This window comes from Cyclopterus lumpus, chromosome 24 (assembly GCF_009769545.1).
Source record: "Cyclopterus lumpus isolate fCycLum1 chromosome 24, fCycLum1.pri, whole genome shotgun sequence".
Lineage (NCBI taxonomy): Eukaryota > Metazoa > Chordata > Actinopteri > Perciformes > Cyclopteridae > Cyclopterus > Cyclopterus lumpus.
In genome coordinates, this window is record NC_046989.1 from 19,051,276 (window position 1) to 19,066,346 (window position 15,071).

Genomic DNA, 15,071 nt, shown 5'->3' on the forward strand with positions numbered 1-15,071 from the left:
TCAGTTTCAGCAACATGAGGTGTTTTTTTCTTATTATGATAGTATTCCTTCAGTAGTAGGGGTACAACTGAAGTAGAAAAAAGAGAGGCTGATTCTGGTGGCAAATTGCAGAACAGCCGAGTGGCAGGTCACATGACGAAATGACCGGAGTTACACCAGTCAGAGGAAGACATAGTTAACTTTAAGGCTCTTTTAAGTCTGTTCTAGTCATGGGTCTCGTTAGTCAGTTTACTAAGAAATATAGAACAACAACTATAGTGTAGTTCAATCTTTGTGCATGTAGGTCAGAGAGAAAGGCACTCTATCAGCCTTTATATTTTGTATATTTTTGTTGTTGTTGTGTACTGACATATTTTCTTAGTCTGTATATGAAAATAAAAACTATTGAATAATTGCATATTAATGTTTCCTTACAAGGGATCAAATGGTCCACCTCCAAACATTTAATCAGAACAGTCTTGATGCACACATTCATTAGCTGCATTGTGAAAGAACCTTGTGATATGTATTTATATTATTTAAACTTCTGATGGTGAATACAATGATGAAGATAAATGAAATGATACCAACATAAAAAAACATGCCTGGTCAGTTCAAAATATTGATCCGTGATTATCAGGACCAGGGACCGGTGTTAAGGTTTAACAGGGTTAGGCACAACGTTGGTCACAGAGGGGGAAAAAAGACCCGCAAAATGTGGGGAAGTGTCTAGATGGTTCGGCGCGCGCCCGCGGTGTGGCGCTAACGCCCGTTGACCCGGCTAACCGTGCACACGTTCAGGCGGTCGCGGCCAAGAGCGGACTTGCGAAGTTCGCGTTAATTCAGTACCCCTGTGCGACCGTGGCCGCGGGTTGAAGAAGCCTCTGCGCGATCTCCTGACATACAACGGGTGAGTTGTTAGTTACTGCCACGCGACGCTGCGTGTAAATCAGTCATCGCGCTAATCTGCTACACAGTTTGCGTTGAATTAGCTTAGCACCTTTTTAACAGCACCTGCAATCAGCACGAGGGGTCTGAGTCAAGAGGCCGAAGTAGTTAGCTAGTTAACGACAGTTAGCTAGCGAACACTGCGCCCGTGCCCGTTTTGTTAAGCGTTTGTTTTTGTCTGAAAAAAAACTGAAATTCATTATGTTTATTTAAATGAATTGAACCAATTTGTGAGTTTATTTCTGGCGTCGAACGGCTCAAAACCAAAATGTGTAACATTAACTAGTTAGGTTGCTAGCTAGTTAACTGTTTGACCATTCAGCTATCAGTTGATCTCAGTCAAGGCTGGTGGTTATCCCTCTGATTCCTCCAACTTGTTATGTTGAAGGAAGGTGTAAAAAAACCCGTTTATTTTCTCTAAAACGTGATATGGTCTTTAGAGTGCTAACACGCCATATCATATATGACCGCTAGGCGGGTACACAGTACAACGGGGAAGGTTGTACTGTACTGCAGCTCGGGTTCTTTCCTTTCTGGCTCATTTGTGTCCTGGACGAAGACATGTAATAATATCAGTGTACAGTCAGGAAAAGTAATTATATCTGTAAGTGAATTGGGAATACTTGATTTCTGAAAAGTTTATTAGAAATATAATTTATATCTTAACTGTGCCTCAGAATATTAAAGGTAATGTTATATAGGAATGTTCTACAAAACACCCATACATTTGACATTTAATTGATTATTTACTTCATAAAATATATATTACTTTATTCATACTTTTTTACTCTATTTATTTTGTGCACTTTATTTCCAGATTATACTTTTATTTATTTTTGTATACTTTTTTTTTTTTACCTCTACAATGTCATATTGCCACTCAATAGTTAAATGATTTCCCTTCATTGTAAAAATTGGACTAAAGCTAACTAGTTTTGCCAGAGAAGGAAAAGTTATCAAACCGGTACGGCTCTACTCATTTTCTTTGAATATTTTGTCCCACCATAGACTAAGTTTTAACTTTTTAATATTATTAATAGTCTGAACAAATTAAAAAGTACTGTAAATAACAGGCTGCACAACTGCTAATGGCTGTGACAGAGGTATTGGTCGTGCAGGGCCCTTCATGATTTACAAAAAACATATTTAATTGCATATCTTCATCATATTTAATTGCATGCAATTGATGAACAGTGTTGCGAGTTTGCATTTTTTTTAATGTGTTTGGGCCTGTTTTTAGATTTCCCACTGAACCTGCTCTCAGCAAGATTTGTTCACGCTCTGCCATCTCCTGTGCACATCTAAAAGCAGCAAATAAGAGTATTTTGAATAGCAGCACATATATGCACATTCCTGGTGGAACGTTTTGTAATGTGAACAGTTTAATTGACTGATTAAGGAGATGGTCTGCAGACATTTCTTGTCTAAAACAACATAATTAAACTGATGTATTATCTTTACCAGAAATGGTTATATAACATTTGTGGTTTGATTCTTACTATATGAAGTGTGTAACTGCAGAGTTTACATTTGTAATGCACCTTTTAGAAGAATACCAAGAAAGTATATATGAACAAGAATTTTAGGCGTTTGTGGCAATGTTGTGCTTAGTGATTTGTGTGTGTGTGTGTGTTTGTTTTTTCAGAAAACGTCCAGTGCTCACACGACTGTTGAGACTGAGAGGTGAAAAATCATGGGTAGCTGGAATTCATGAAACTGCCAACATGTCTTCAATCCTAGGACTCCCAACCCAATATTCAGATGTAACAGTCCTCATAAGCAGCGTCCACTTGCATTCCCTTTGTGTGCTCGTGGAGTTCTGGGGGAAATTTAGTGAGGAGAGGACAGCAGATTATGAGTGCCTTGCCAGAGAGATTCAATCTCCTGGAAACACATTTCAAGAGTTTGAAGGAAATCCTGGTGACCAGTGCTTGGCTCAAGTTAACGGTTCTTGGTACAGGTCTCGCATAGTGTCAAAAAATGGCTCAAAATACAGTGTATTCCTCTTTGACAAAGGGAGAACATATAGCACAACCACAACTCAGCTGGCATGGGGCAAGAAGGACCACTTCCACCTGCCACCCGAAGTGGAATTTTGTGTCCTAGCCAATGTGTTACCACTCGCACCTCAGAAGAAATGGTCCCCAGTGGCTCTTGAATTTCTAAAATCTCTCTCTGGGAAGTCTGTGAAAGCACATGTGCAAGATGTACTTGTGCCACACAGAACATTTCTCCTGCACATCCCTTTTATATCAAAACAAATGTATGAGATGGGAATTGCCAGGAAGCTGTCGCCAGATGTCTTCCAGGACTTTGTCCTTATGTCACTGCAGTCCCACAGTGCAGTGGAGGAGTCTCCGGAGACTCGGATCTCCATGGCAGCAGGTGAGCGACTGCATAAGAACGAGCTCTTCATGTACCCAGAGTTGTCAGCAGGAACTGTGGAGACCGTCATAGTCACAGAAGTGACGAATCCCCAGCGGATGTTTTGCCAGTTGAAAGTCTTCTCACAAGAGCTGAAGAAACTCTCAGGGCAAATTACACAGTGCTGTGAGGGCAGAACAATCAATTGCATTGTAAGTCCAGAAATGATTGGGTTCCCGTGCGCTGCAAAAGGAAGTGACGGCAGGTGGTACCGCTCTGTTCTACAACAGGTATGCTCAAACAACAAAGTGGTGGAAGTGTTAAATGTAGACTATGGAACAAAACAGTTTGTTCAAATAGGGAATGTAAGACCACTGGCTTCAGAGTTCTTCAGGATGCCTGTTGTGACTTACATCTGTTCCTTCCATGGAATCATTGACAAAGGGGTTGGATGGACAACAAGCGAGATTGACTATCTCAAGACCCTTCTTCTGCACAAGACAGTGATTGCCAAATTTGAGTACCAAAGCATCTCTGAGGGTGTTCACTATGTCACGCTCTATGGCGATGACAACACAAGCATTAACAACTTGTTTGGTTCCAGGGAGAGCTGTTTTCTGGAGAGTGAAAAAACACTTGGAGATTATGCCATCTGCAACACTGCATCCAGTTGCAAGCAACCTGCTCAACAAGAACGCAATCCAAGGAAGATGTTAACTCATGCACAGACTGTAGAGGGAACAGAAAGGAAAGACATAGTGAGGTTGCCAACTGAACACCTTGCTCTCAATTCCTCACATGTGGCAGCAGTTCAGCACATATCTGACCCTTCAGAGTTTTGGATCCAAACACAGACCTATGCTAATAAGTTTGATGAACTGATGGATAGTATCTATCATCTGTACAAAGTCTCGTTGAATAATGATGTGGTGAGAAATCCAACAGTTGGCATCTACTGTGCTGCTAAAGCAGGAGATGGTGAGTTCTACAGAGCAACTGTGGCTGAGGCTAGCGAGACACAAGTCAAGGTGTTCTTTGTTGATTATGGAAATACCGAAGTGGTAGATAAGAGTAACATCAGGACCCTTCCTGACGAGTTCAAAAAGCTGCCATGTCTTTCACTGAAATGCTCCCTGGCTGGTGTCCGGCCAAAAGATGGAAAATGGAGTCTAAGCGCGCAAGATCTTTTCATCAAAGCGGTTAAAGATAAAGATCTAACTGTACACGTGACCGCAAAATATGAAGAAGGTTATGTTGTCCAACTAACAGATCCTGAAGCACAGGAAGAAAGAGATCTCGGCACACTTATGTGTAGTTCTGGCTATGCTGAAAGAGCTGAGACGCAGGGACAACTCAAAACTAAAATGACTATGCAACCTGCTATTCTGCCACAACTCCCAGATGCCAGGCTCTCTGGTGTATACAGCAACAAAGGAATGTCTTTCCAGACGACCGTAAACACAGTGGGCACTGTTGGTAAGGAAAAACAAATTCCTACATTCAAGGAACACATGTTTCCCATTGGAAGTGTCATTGATGTCAGCGTGTCCTACATTGAAAGCCCAAATGACTTTTGGTGCCAACAAGTTAAAAATACAGGACACTTAAAATTGCTCATGCATGACATACAGGCTCAGTATGCTGGCAGTGAGTTCCAACCAAATGTGGAAATGGCGTGTATCGCTCGCCACCCTGATAACCAATTGTGGTACAGGGCCCTTGTAATTTACAAACGTGAAATGCCACATGTAGATGTGTTGTTTGTTGACTATGGCCAGACGGAGACAGTGTCCCTCTATGACCTGAGGAGGATCAGCCCACAATTCCTTGCTCTGCAGGGCCAAGCTTTTCGATGCAGTCTGTTAAATCCTGTTGACCCCACGTCTGCTGTAAATGAGTGGAATAGAGAAGCGATTGAAACGTTCCACAGCTTTGTGGAAACGGCGGCTTCTTCCAGCTTTGTGATTTTGAAGTGCACCATATATGCTGTCATGTACAGTGAGCAGAAGATCGTTTTCAACATTGTGGATCTAGAAACTCCCTTTGAGAGTGTCTGCACCAGTATGGTCAATCTGGTCAAAAGTGCACCTCCCAAGATAGCTGCTGGGCCATCTTTCCGTCTGGACACATACTACTACTCAATGCACAATGTCAAAACTGGAACAGAGGAACAGGTCACAGTGACATGTGTGAACAATGTCCATGAGTTCTATTGCCACCTCGAGAAAAACGCTGATGTGATAAAAGATCTCAAGATTAAAGTAAAAAATCTCTGTCATCAGCTTCGGAACGTAAAGCTCCCAACTGTCTTTGGAACTTTGTGCTTTGCGAAATACACCAATGGGCATTGGTACAGGGGACAGATCAAGGCTACAAAGCCAGCGATTCTGGTTCACTTTGTGGATTATGGTGACACTATTGAAGTGGAAAAGTCTGACTTGCTTCCAATTCCCAGAGAGGCTAGTGACATCATGTCTGTGCCTGTACAAGCAGTTCAGTGTAGTCTCTCTGATGTCCCTGCCAACGTTCCCACTGAGATGAACCACTGGTTTGAGACAAGCGCAATAGACTGTAAATTCCAAGCACTGGTAGTGGCGCGGGAACCGGATGGGAAACTGCAGGTTGAACTGTATCATGGAAACACTCAGGTCAATTCGAAGATCAAGAAGATGTTTCAGACTGAGAAGCACACAGAAGAGAATGTTGTCCACCAGAGTCAGAGAGCACTCGAGGCTTCAGCAAATAATTTACGAAAGACTCCAAAGGTTGTCCCAAAACAAGCTGCAGAAATGCAGAATGACGATATGAATCTGCAGTGTGCATCAAAGCCTTTGGACTATGTTTGTGACAATGGCCGAAAGATTAGAGCTGCTCCGTTTGAGTTCTACATCCCTCCACACAAAAGACAGTCATGTAGAATGTCACCAAGTAGCACAGGAAATGGCTCTGAGCCGGCAGGTGCCCATATCAAACCAAGAAAAGAAAGTCTTCCCACAGAAACTAAACCGCTCATGGAGTCCAAATCTCCTGGCACTGAATTTCAGATGGAAGGCGTTGTGGAAAAATTCCCTGAACTTGCCGGTCTACCGCCAAGCTCCATCACATCAGATATGGAAGCAGATGTTTATGTCTCGCACTGCAATAGCCCTTTGAGTTTCTATGTGCAACTTGTCAGAGAGGAGGATGCCATATTCTCCCTTGTGGAAAAGCTAAATGATCCCCAATCCACCCCCCAAACCAACATCGTCAAAGAAGTGCATCCAGGTGATCTCGTTCAAGCAGAGTTCGCAGATGATTCCTCGTGGTACCGAGCAGTTGTAAGAGAGATCCAAGGCAAAACAATGGCTCTTGTTGAATTTATTGATTTCGGAAACACTGCAATGATGCCAATTTCCAAGATTGGAATACTCCAGAAGTCCTTCTTGCAGCTTCCCAGCTACTGCACACACTGTATGCTGAATGAGGCTGCTGGTCTTGGAAAAGAGGAAGTGCTTGACCCAGAATTGGTGTCAGCGTTCAAAGAAGACATGGGTGGTAATGGAGAAAAGGTGCTAAAGTGCCACTTCGTCAGGCAGTCAGGATCTGTGTGGGAAGTCAGACTTAAAGACAATGGTGTGAATGTGATGTGTAAAGTCCCTCCTATTTGCCCAACCGATGGTTCTGAAATTATCTCTGAGGAATCTGAACAAGTCAAGGAACAGCCTGCACAGATCTGGCAGAACGTGCCAGAGAACTCAGAGAAATCACCACTGAACTTCTCGTTATGTTACCACCAAGAAGAGTTTTTAGAGGGACAGAAGTTGGAGGTCTACATCACGGCTATAAGTGATGCTCAGACTTTTTGGTGTCAGCCCGCGGACTCAGAAGACCTTGAGAAGATTACATCAAGTGTCTCAAAAGTGTTGGATGCCAATTCTGCCGATCACATGCACATTGACCCAGACTCCATCTCCCTTGGCAGCCCATGTATTGCTCTCTTTTCAGACGATGGTTTTTGGTATCGTGCAGAGGTCATCGACAGAGATGAAGATGCACTGTCTGTTCTCTTTGTGGACTATGGGAACAAGAGCCAAGTCAACTTTACAGATGTGAGGGAAATGCCCCCGGACCTGACGCAAACTCCTCGACAGGCATTCTTGTGTGAGCTGGAAGGCTTTGATGCTTCACATGGATCCTGGCACAGCAATGCAGTAGATGAGTTGTCAGTGCTCACAACAGACAAAGTGTTACAGCTGACTGTCACCAGAGTAGCGAGTGAAGCAGGTAAAATCAAATGCCTTGTGCAAATTGAATGTGAAGGCCAGGTGATAAATGAAGCACTGAAAACCTGGTGGAGGAGCGCCTCAGCGGAAAACCAACCTGGTGCTTTTGAACTGAGCCCTCCATGCCTAACACAATTGCAATGTGAAGAGCAGAGCACTGGGGAGCTTGTTGACCCCCACGCAGATATTTTGCCATGTGATGGTGGCATGGATGAAATTAGGTTACCTCAACTCCATAACAAAGGTGCCGAAGGTATTTTGACCTTGAGCTGTGTCAAGAGTGCGGTGGAAACTGACAAAGGAGTTAAAGAGGAGAAGGCTTTTTTGGTTATGGACATAATTGGGCCAGATGACTTCAATTCTCTATTGGACGAGAACTCAACAGAGGCCATGGATGAATCGGAGTCTCCTACCTACAGCATGGAAAGCAGCTTTGACATCATAAATTCTTCTGGTAAACACATTCACTTTTATCTTTTGTTTCTGATAAGTAAACAATATGATGCATTCCTGCTTATCAAATAAATAGCTATAGGTAAATTAGCATATGGACGTCACGTTAATGGTGAGAAAACTTTTCTTCTTTGCATTTACAGATCTGACTGAGGACAGAGATCACAGCAAGGTTATCATGACAAGAGATGATTCTCCAACCAGTACGACTACAGTGAAAATGGTAAGCTGTGTGACTGACTCTCAAATAGTGGGTGTGAAGTGGTTCATACTGCTGACTTGAGCACAACCTCAATAAATAAATAAATAGACTTGATGGAATCCAATTGGGTGTTGCGTTCTAAAGGTTTACTGTAAAGCATTTTGTACAGCTTTTTCCTCTTCCATTGGTTTTATTGGTGCGTTTTGTCATCTTTTAGATTCAGGTTGAACTGGTGCTGCCCTACTGTGTGCTTCCTGCGTTTGGTGAGCGATTCCTTCATATTACCATGAAACACTCTGTGAAGGCTTAGGCTTTAAGGCAAGCTATCACTTTAGCTTACAACATAACTTGCACTCTGGCTTTAGGTAATTAAGAAGAGCGTCTTTGTTTTATAGACCCAGTAGAAAGTAGTTTGAAACTCTGGAAACGGCAGGTGGAAATACATTTGGATAACTAAAATAAGTGTAATGTATAATACCGTGTGTTCTGAACGTACTGTATTTTGTGATCCTCTACATAGATGTTCCTACAGAGCAGGAGATTGACATTGTAGATGGTGTCCCAAAGAAGGAGCTGCCATGTGTAACCACACATGTTGAGGTAATGTTATGGAATATCAGTATTTTGGATTGGTGTTATTTTCTTGTGCTTTTTGTAGTTATTGTGCAGAGTAAATTATTATAGTGAGTGACCAATCAGTTTTACAGGACATAATTGACAATGTGCCTGTCAGTGATTGATAATCTGTTGTTTTAGAATGACTTGATGACCGCAGAGGATAACGTGGCTCTACATAAGGATGGATATTCAGGTTTGATGACATCCTCTCTCAATATTGGTAATGGAGTCTGATCGGCCTATCCCTAATCTAAAGAATCTGTCTTTGTATCTGCAGCCCTAACAACCGACTTAGAAACAGCAGCTATTGAGACACAGACCGGCACAGCTCCTCCCCAAGATTCGGTAAATGATTTGAATTTGCAGAATTGAAGTAAAATCAAACTATAAGTTTTCACATCTGACAATGTTGCCTTTTATTGTTGCTCAGGGTGACAAGGTTGAGGAGGCGACCTGTTCTGTGGAGGAGGCGACCTGCTCTGTGGAGGAGACGACCTGCTCTGTGGAGGAGGAGACCTGCTCTGTGGAGGAGGAGACCTGCTCTGTGGAGGAGACGACCTGCTCTGTGGAGGAGGAGACCTGCTCTGTGGAGGAGACGACCTGCTCTGTGGAGGAGACGACCTGCTCTGTGGAGGAGACGACCTGCTCTTTGGAGGAGACGACCTGCTCTGTGGAGGAGACGACCTGCTCTGTGGAGGAGACGACCTGCTCTTTGGAGGAGGAGACCTGCTCTGTGGAGGAGACGACCTGCTCTGTGGAGGAGGAGACCTGCTCTGTGGAGGAGGAGACCTGCTCTGTGGAGGAGACGACCTGCTCTGTGGAGGAGGAGACCTGCTCTGTGGAGGAGACGACCTGCTCTGTGGAGGAGGAGACCTGCTCTGTGGAGGAGACGACCTGCTCTGTGGAGGAGGAGACCTGCTCTGTGGAGGAGACGACCTGCTCTGTGGAGGAGGAGACCTGCTCATTTGAGGATGCAAACTGTTCATTTGAGGAGGCTACCTGCTCATTTGAGGATGCGAACTGTTCATTTGAGGAGGCGGAGACCTGCTCTATGGAGGAGGCGAGCTGTTTGACAGATGTCTCAACAGGTAGCAGACTTCAGTGGCTACTGAATGAACAGTAAAACGATGTGTAGGCATGTAGTGTGACTAGGGGTGGGGAAAAAAACATTATGATCACCTGCAACATTTTTGTAACAGACGTGATACACATGCTTGATTAGGTTATAAGCAAGGCTAAATACTAGCAGAGTTGTGGTGAGGGTGGCTGAGCTTGAGCAGCTGAATATGATTACAATCTGACGGGCTCCCCATGGTTTAAAAGCTAACGTATGGAACTCGAAAATCAGAGCTACAACATTCATCTCAATGTTTTACGGGCACAGTGAGGCTCTAGAACCAAACTAAAGAGAAAGTGATGGAGTCATGCAGGTTAGATGGTCGTAACTTGCTTTGTGTGGACATCCGTTGGACAGGATCTTAACCTTAAACTGGTACTTTATCACTGCGTATAGTTTCAGAGAAGGCTTTATTTTTGTGTGAAAGCTCACTACCTATAACAGGAGGATTTGGTTGAAGAGAAGTCTTTAATATGAATGTGTGAATAACGGCAGCTTCTTATGTCAAATGACAGAGAATATGCTGACTTCTGTGTTTTAATTCGAGGATGCTCCAACAGGCCCGATTCTTTAAATTATCTTATTTCTTTTTGCAATGCTGGAAATCTAACCCTCCATTTGACACATCTCTTCTATTTATTACTAGTGTTGAATTAATTGGAGATAATGTAAGTAAACGCATCAGTTTTTTAAAATGATAAATCACTGCAAATATGCAGTGTTTTAAAAATAGCAGATAAACACAGAGACAAAATTAATCTTTGAGATGAAAAAAAAAATGTATGCATCAAGATGAACCGTTAATTGTTTAAAAATCGCATCGTAGCCCTCCAAAATTAAATAGAATAAGGAGGTGCTTAGAGATTCCCACCCCTATGTGTGATTATCATAAAACTTGGCAGTCTTGACAGTGAATACAGCATCATTACTTATTATGTACTGTGTTATCAATAATTATTTCCCCTTTGCACCGCAGCCCCAAACGAGCCAAGTGATGACTGGAAAATAACCAGTGCAAGAGATGATCGTCTCAGCAGTACATCAGCAGAGGTGTGAGTGTGTGAGTGTGTGAGTGTGTGAGTGTGTGAGTGTGTGTGTGTGTGTGTGTACTAATACAGGCCTAGTCCAACAAAAGCAAATATTTGAGGGGAATCAAATAACTCAAAGCCACCAACAGCAGCTCACATGTTAAATTCAGCATAATGTTTTTTATATATAACTAATTCCAGCAGTACAACAGAACCATGATCTTCTGACCACTTCGCTGCTGTTATTTTATATATATTTTTTAAACTGAAATACTGGTTTCATCCAACTTCTTAATTGAGGTTTTCCACTTTGGGTTTGAAATTGTATTTCTTTAAATCAAAATGTACTTTTCTGATATCTTTAGGTCCAACATGATTCACTGCGTCCTTGTAGGGGGCTTCAACAACTATTACCTGGTGAGTCATTGCTAATATAATATGTATAATACAGTAAGATGGTAAATAATTGATTAATATGTTTAAATATGAGGTTATAGTTCTTGTAAAAGGGAATGTGTATTATCCTCTTACCACTGGGCATTTAGTGGTTACTGCCTCTAGCTTTGAGCCATTCACAAGTAACTATCTTGTTGTGTTCTTAAATGACATGAAGTGTGATAATGTGTAGTAGATATGGAGTCTGATTGTGGTGTCTTCACAGAAGCTCCATCAGAGCATGAATTGGGAGACCTTTCCCTGCAGGATGAGGACGAGCATAATAAGGTAGGGTAGAACCTGATTTGTCATGAAAATCATTTTTAAAGCAGTATTGATGATCCCGTTCTATAATTTATTAGTTTATTTACACTACACATTAGACGACAACAACAACACTTCCCAAACGCTACTGCACGTGTAGAGGAGAAAGAGGAGAGATGGCTTCATCATTGACGTATCAATCATTTAAACCAGGGCATATGATGGAAGTACCCACCTGGCTTCCCTCTCATCTCTGAGTTGCACATGCTCGGTACCGATTGGACAGGTGCCAATAGGCAAATACAGGTTTTGGAATTGGTATCGGGACATTCTCTGTGAATCCGGTCCGATTAGCTTTTCCGATTGTTTTCATTGAGCTCGTCTGTATTCGAGGAAGCTCTGGATGACGGCTACTCGTGTTCTGTTTTAGAATAAAGACGAGGCCTCGGCTCTTCACCAAGATCACCTTTCAGGTTGGTTACCATCTTTTTATTGTTTGCATGTCAGAATGGACACATTCCTCTTCTTCTTGTATCCGTCTGTATTCTTTATAGTATATTGTATTACATTGGGTCACCTGCGTCTGTCTGTGTTTGCAGCTCTGCTGTGCGACACTGAGCAACCAGAGTACGCAGTCCGCTGTCCACATTTGGTAATGGAGCTCAGTCAACACAATTCCAGAATTAGACACCAAAACATTTCATCAGTGATGAGTGCATGTTGTCGTCTTTGCTTTTCAGAGTGACCTGATTGAAGAGGTGACCTGTCTCGTCAGAGAGAACTGTGGGACAGACGTCTGCAGAGGTAACCACTAAATGTGCCAGCCATGCATTGCGAAGCGGAATTACATTTTCAAACGCATATTAGTGGTAAAAAAAAAAGGCCACTCCATTTGTTGGTTTTTGTAAACGTTAACACTGATTGAATTTCACAAGGACATGCCGATTTGATAGTAAACTAATTCCCCTATTTGACCACAGAAACGGACCATATTCTGCTGGATTGTAAGCTTGATTAATCAAGTTATTCTTTGTTATTTCAGGTCTACATCAAGAAGATGCAAGGGAGGAGATTGAGCAGCTGGTGCATACAACCCCCAGTCCTAGAGAGGTAACTGTTTGCATTTAGGGAAAAAGATGGCGGGGTAATGGACCCTTTGACCCTGGCGGTACAAGTGGTCTTTATCATGGGTATTGTAGCTGAAGACTCAGTCAATAATGTTCATTAGGCACTCAGGATGTACTAGAAACAAAGTGTGTGTGGGGTATTTTATGCAACAGATGTTAAACAGATGTCAACCAGCACAAAGCTTTTACTCAACCCAGTGATACACAACCTCCCCAGAACACCTCACTGCCCCAACTGAGCCTTCAGCATGCACTAAAGCAGTGTTTAAAGTATAAAGTACATTGATATATATTTCAATAATTGCATTGCAGAATACTGATTCCAAAATGTTTGACAGTCAAGAATGAAATGTTTGATTTAAGATAACTGGTCAGGTTTTTGGAGTGTTCTGGTTAATAGTGGCGCATGTAAACGCCATATCCTGGTTCCAGTGACCTGGATAGTGGATTTACTAGTGACTCTCTTTCATTAAAGCAGGGGCACGTAGATACCTTTTTAGATTCATACCTGGACTTCTTTGTTGAGGAAGCCGTATTTCGTTTAGAGCTTTGCTAGCAGGACACTGAGGCACGTTATCCAGTAAACATCATATCCATAACACTCATTGTCTAAGTTCATCATTTGTTGATGATTATTCCAGGATTTCAGCAATGTCGTGCTTGAGGAAGACATATGTTCGTCTGCGGATGACAGTTTTGGTAAGTAATGCTGGTATTATTTGATATTAATAATTATGTAGGATTTAGCGGAAATTAAAGTCTTAAAGGTGCATTTTAGCATGAAGTATAGTGGGATACATTAAAGTGAGTAATACCAAATATTTAGTTTTACTAAATAAAGTTATAAAAGTGTCAACACCCTAAAAACAATCAAATATAAAACCCTTAACTTAAATAAAGTGATTCATCAGAATATGAGTTAGCCTTTTTTAAAAAAAATCAACTTTCTTTAAAGAATGTAATGGTGTGGAGGAGAAATGTTTTTGAAAGGCTAAATGCCAACAAATATGGATAGAAGCAGAATATTTGTTATTAATATATCTTAAATGATTCACTTCACAACGCACTAGACAATCCCGCGCAGCCGGCACTGGAATCCAATTCTGCAAATGGTATAATACTATTCCCCAGTGAGCCCATTCGTAACCGGTACAGACAACGTTATCTTCCCCCGTGTGTGTGTGTGTGTGTACTAAGCCCCGCCCACATCAGAGGCAATCTGCCCTCAACTGCCATTTGTCAACGGTTCTAGTGCACGAGCAGAGAGCCCTTCCCGGTCTCTAGTATGCTGAATATCCAGACCTGTCTGTTGGAGCCGTGTTTCCATTCATATATTGTTATTAGAAAAGCTGCATAGAAACGCCACAATTCAATACAACTTCCTTAATTTAGAGAGAAAGTGGTTTATTCTTGCTAGAGGTGGTTGTTGCATTTTGTAGTAGAAAATAACTAAATATCCAAATGGGTTCTGAAAACACTTTTGCCAAAGAGAATCTGACATGAATCAAACATGTAACTCTCATAAGTGATCAGCTGTTTTCATGTGGGTACTTCCCTGGATACAAATGTATCTGTGTCTCCAGACAGAATAAAAGTCCGCCAATACGAGCTGACATAAAAGAACAATGCATGTAGTTTAGAGAGCTTGTTCCTGGTCAGTCTCACCAACTGTCACAAGACAGCAGTGTCGTGTCATCGTGGCTCTACAGGATGTTGTGTATCTGATTGTGCTGTTTTTAGAGGCCCGGCTGGCGAGGTTGACCCATCTCTCTCTGGTCGTTAATGATGGCTCTGCTGAGGTTCTGCTGGTCAAGCAGCAGCCAGAGGAGTAAACCGCCTTCTGTTTTCTTCATTTGCCTTTTATCAGACAAATATAGCAACTGCATGTGCTTTAAGTTCCAACATGTTCAAGTTCTTTTCTTTCTGCTCATCTTTATCCTTTATTGGAAACCAACCCTGTGGTTTGAAGGGCCTTTATACAGTAATGGCTTTAATAGCAGTTTGTTGTGTTTTTGTTTAAAAAAAGAAGAGATTTTTCAAGTGTTTTTTTGTGTTTTGTGTGGATACATGCATGCGTTAAAGATATATTTGTGTTGGCAAAATAAATATCTGTACAGATCTATGGGGTCCTGGTTTTCTTTGGTACTGCTCGTTATATAATGTTGGTAGAGTTCCTTCTGGCTGCTTGTTGTCTGGTCTGCAGCCCCAGTTTGGGGAGAACAGTGTCACCACTACCAAGAACTAGGTTTAGTGGTATTTCTCAAATGTATATAA

General features: G+C 42.1%; 1 protein-coding gene across 1 annotated transcript; it reads left to right on the forward strand.

Annotated features, from left to right (window-relative positions):
* Window positions 1-840: 840 nt before the first annotated feature.
* tdrd6 (tudor domain containing 6) lies at window positions 841-14,949 on the forward strand. The gene is made up of 19 exons (XM_034528349.1): window positions 841-889; window positions 2,573-8,007; window positions 8,150-8,260; window positions 8,317-8,336; window positions 8,426-8,471; window positions 8,729-8,808; window positions 8,965-9,019; window positions 9,104-9,171; window positions 9,257-9,748; window positions 9,839-9,914; window positions 10,920-10,993; window positions 11,337-11,388; window positions 11,633-11,694; window positions 12,101-12,143; window positions 12,270-12,322; window positions 12,411-12,474; window positions 12,713-12,780; window positions 13,439-13,496; window positions 14,538-14,949. The coding sequence occupies exons 2-19, from the start codon at window positions 2,652-2,654 to the stop codon at window positions 14,627-14,629; spliced, it is 6,870 nt and encodes a 2,289-aa protein (XP_034384240.1). The 5' UTR covers window positions 841-889; window positions 2,573-2,651; the 3' UTR covers window positions 14,630-14,949.
* Window positions 14,950-15,071: the final 122 nt, after the last annotated feature.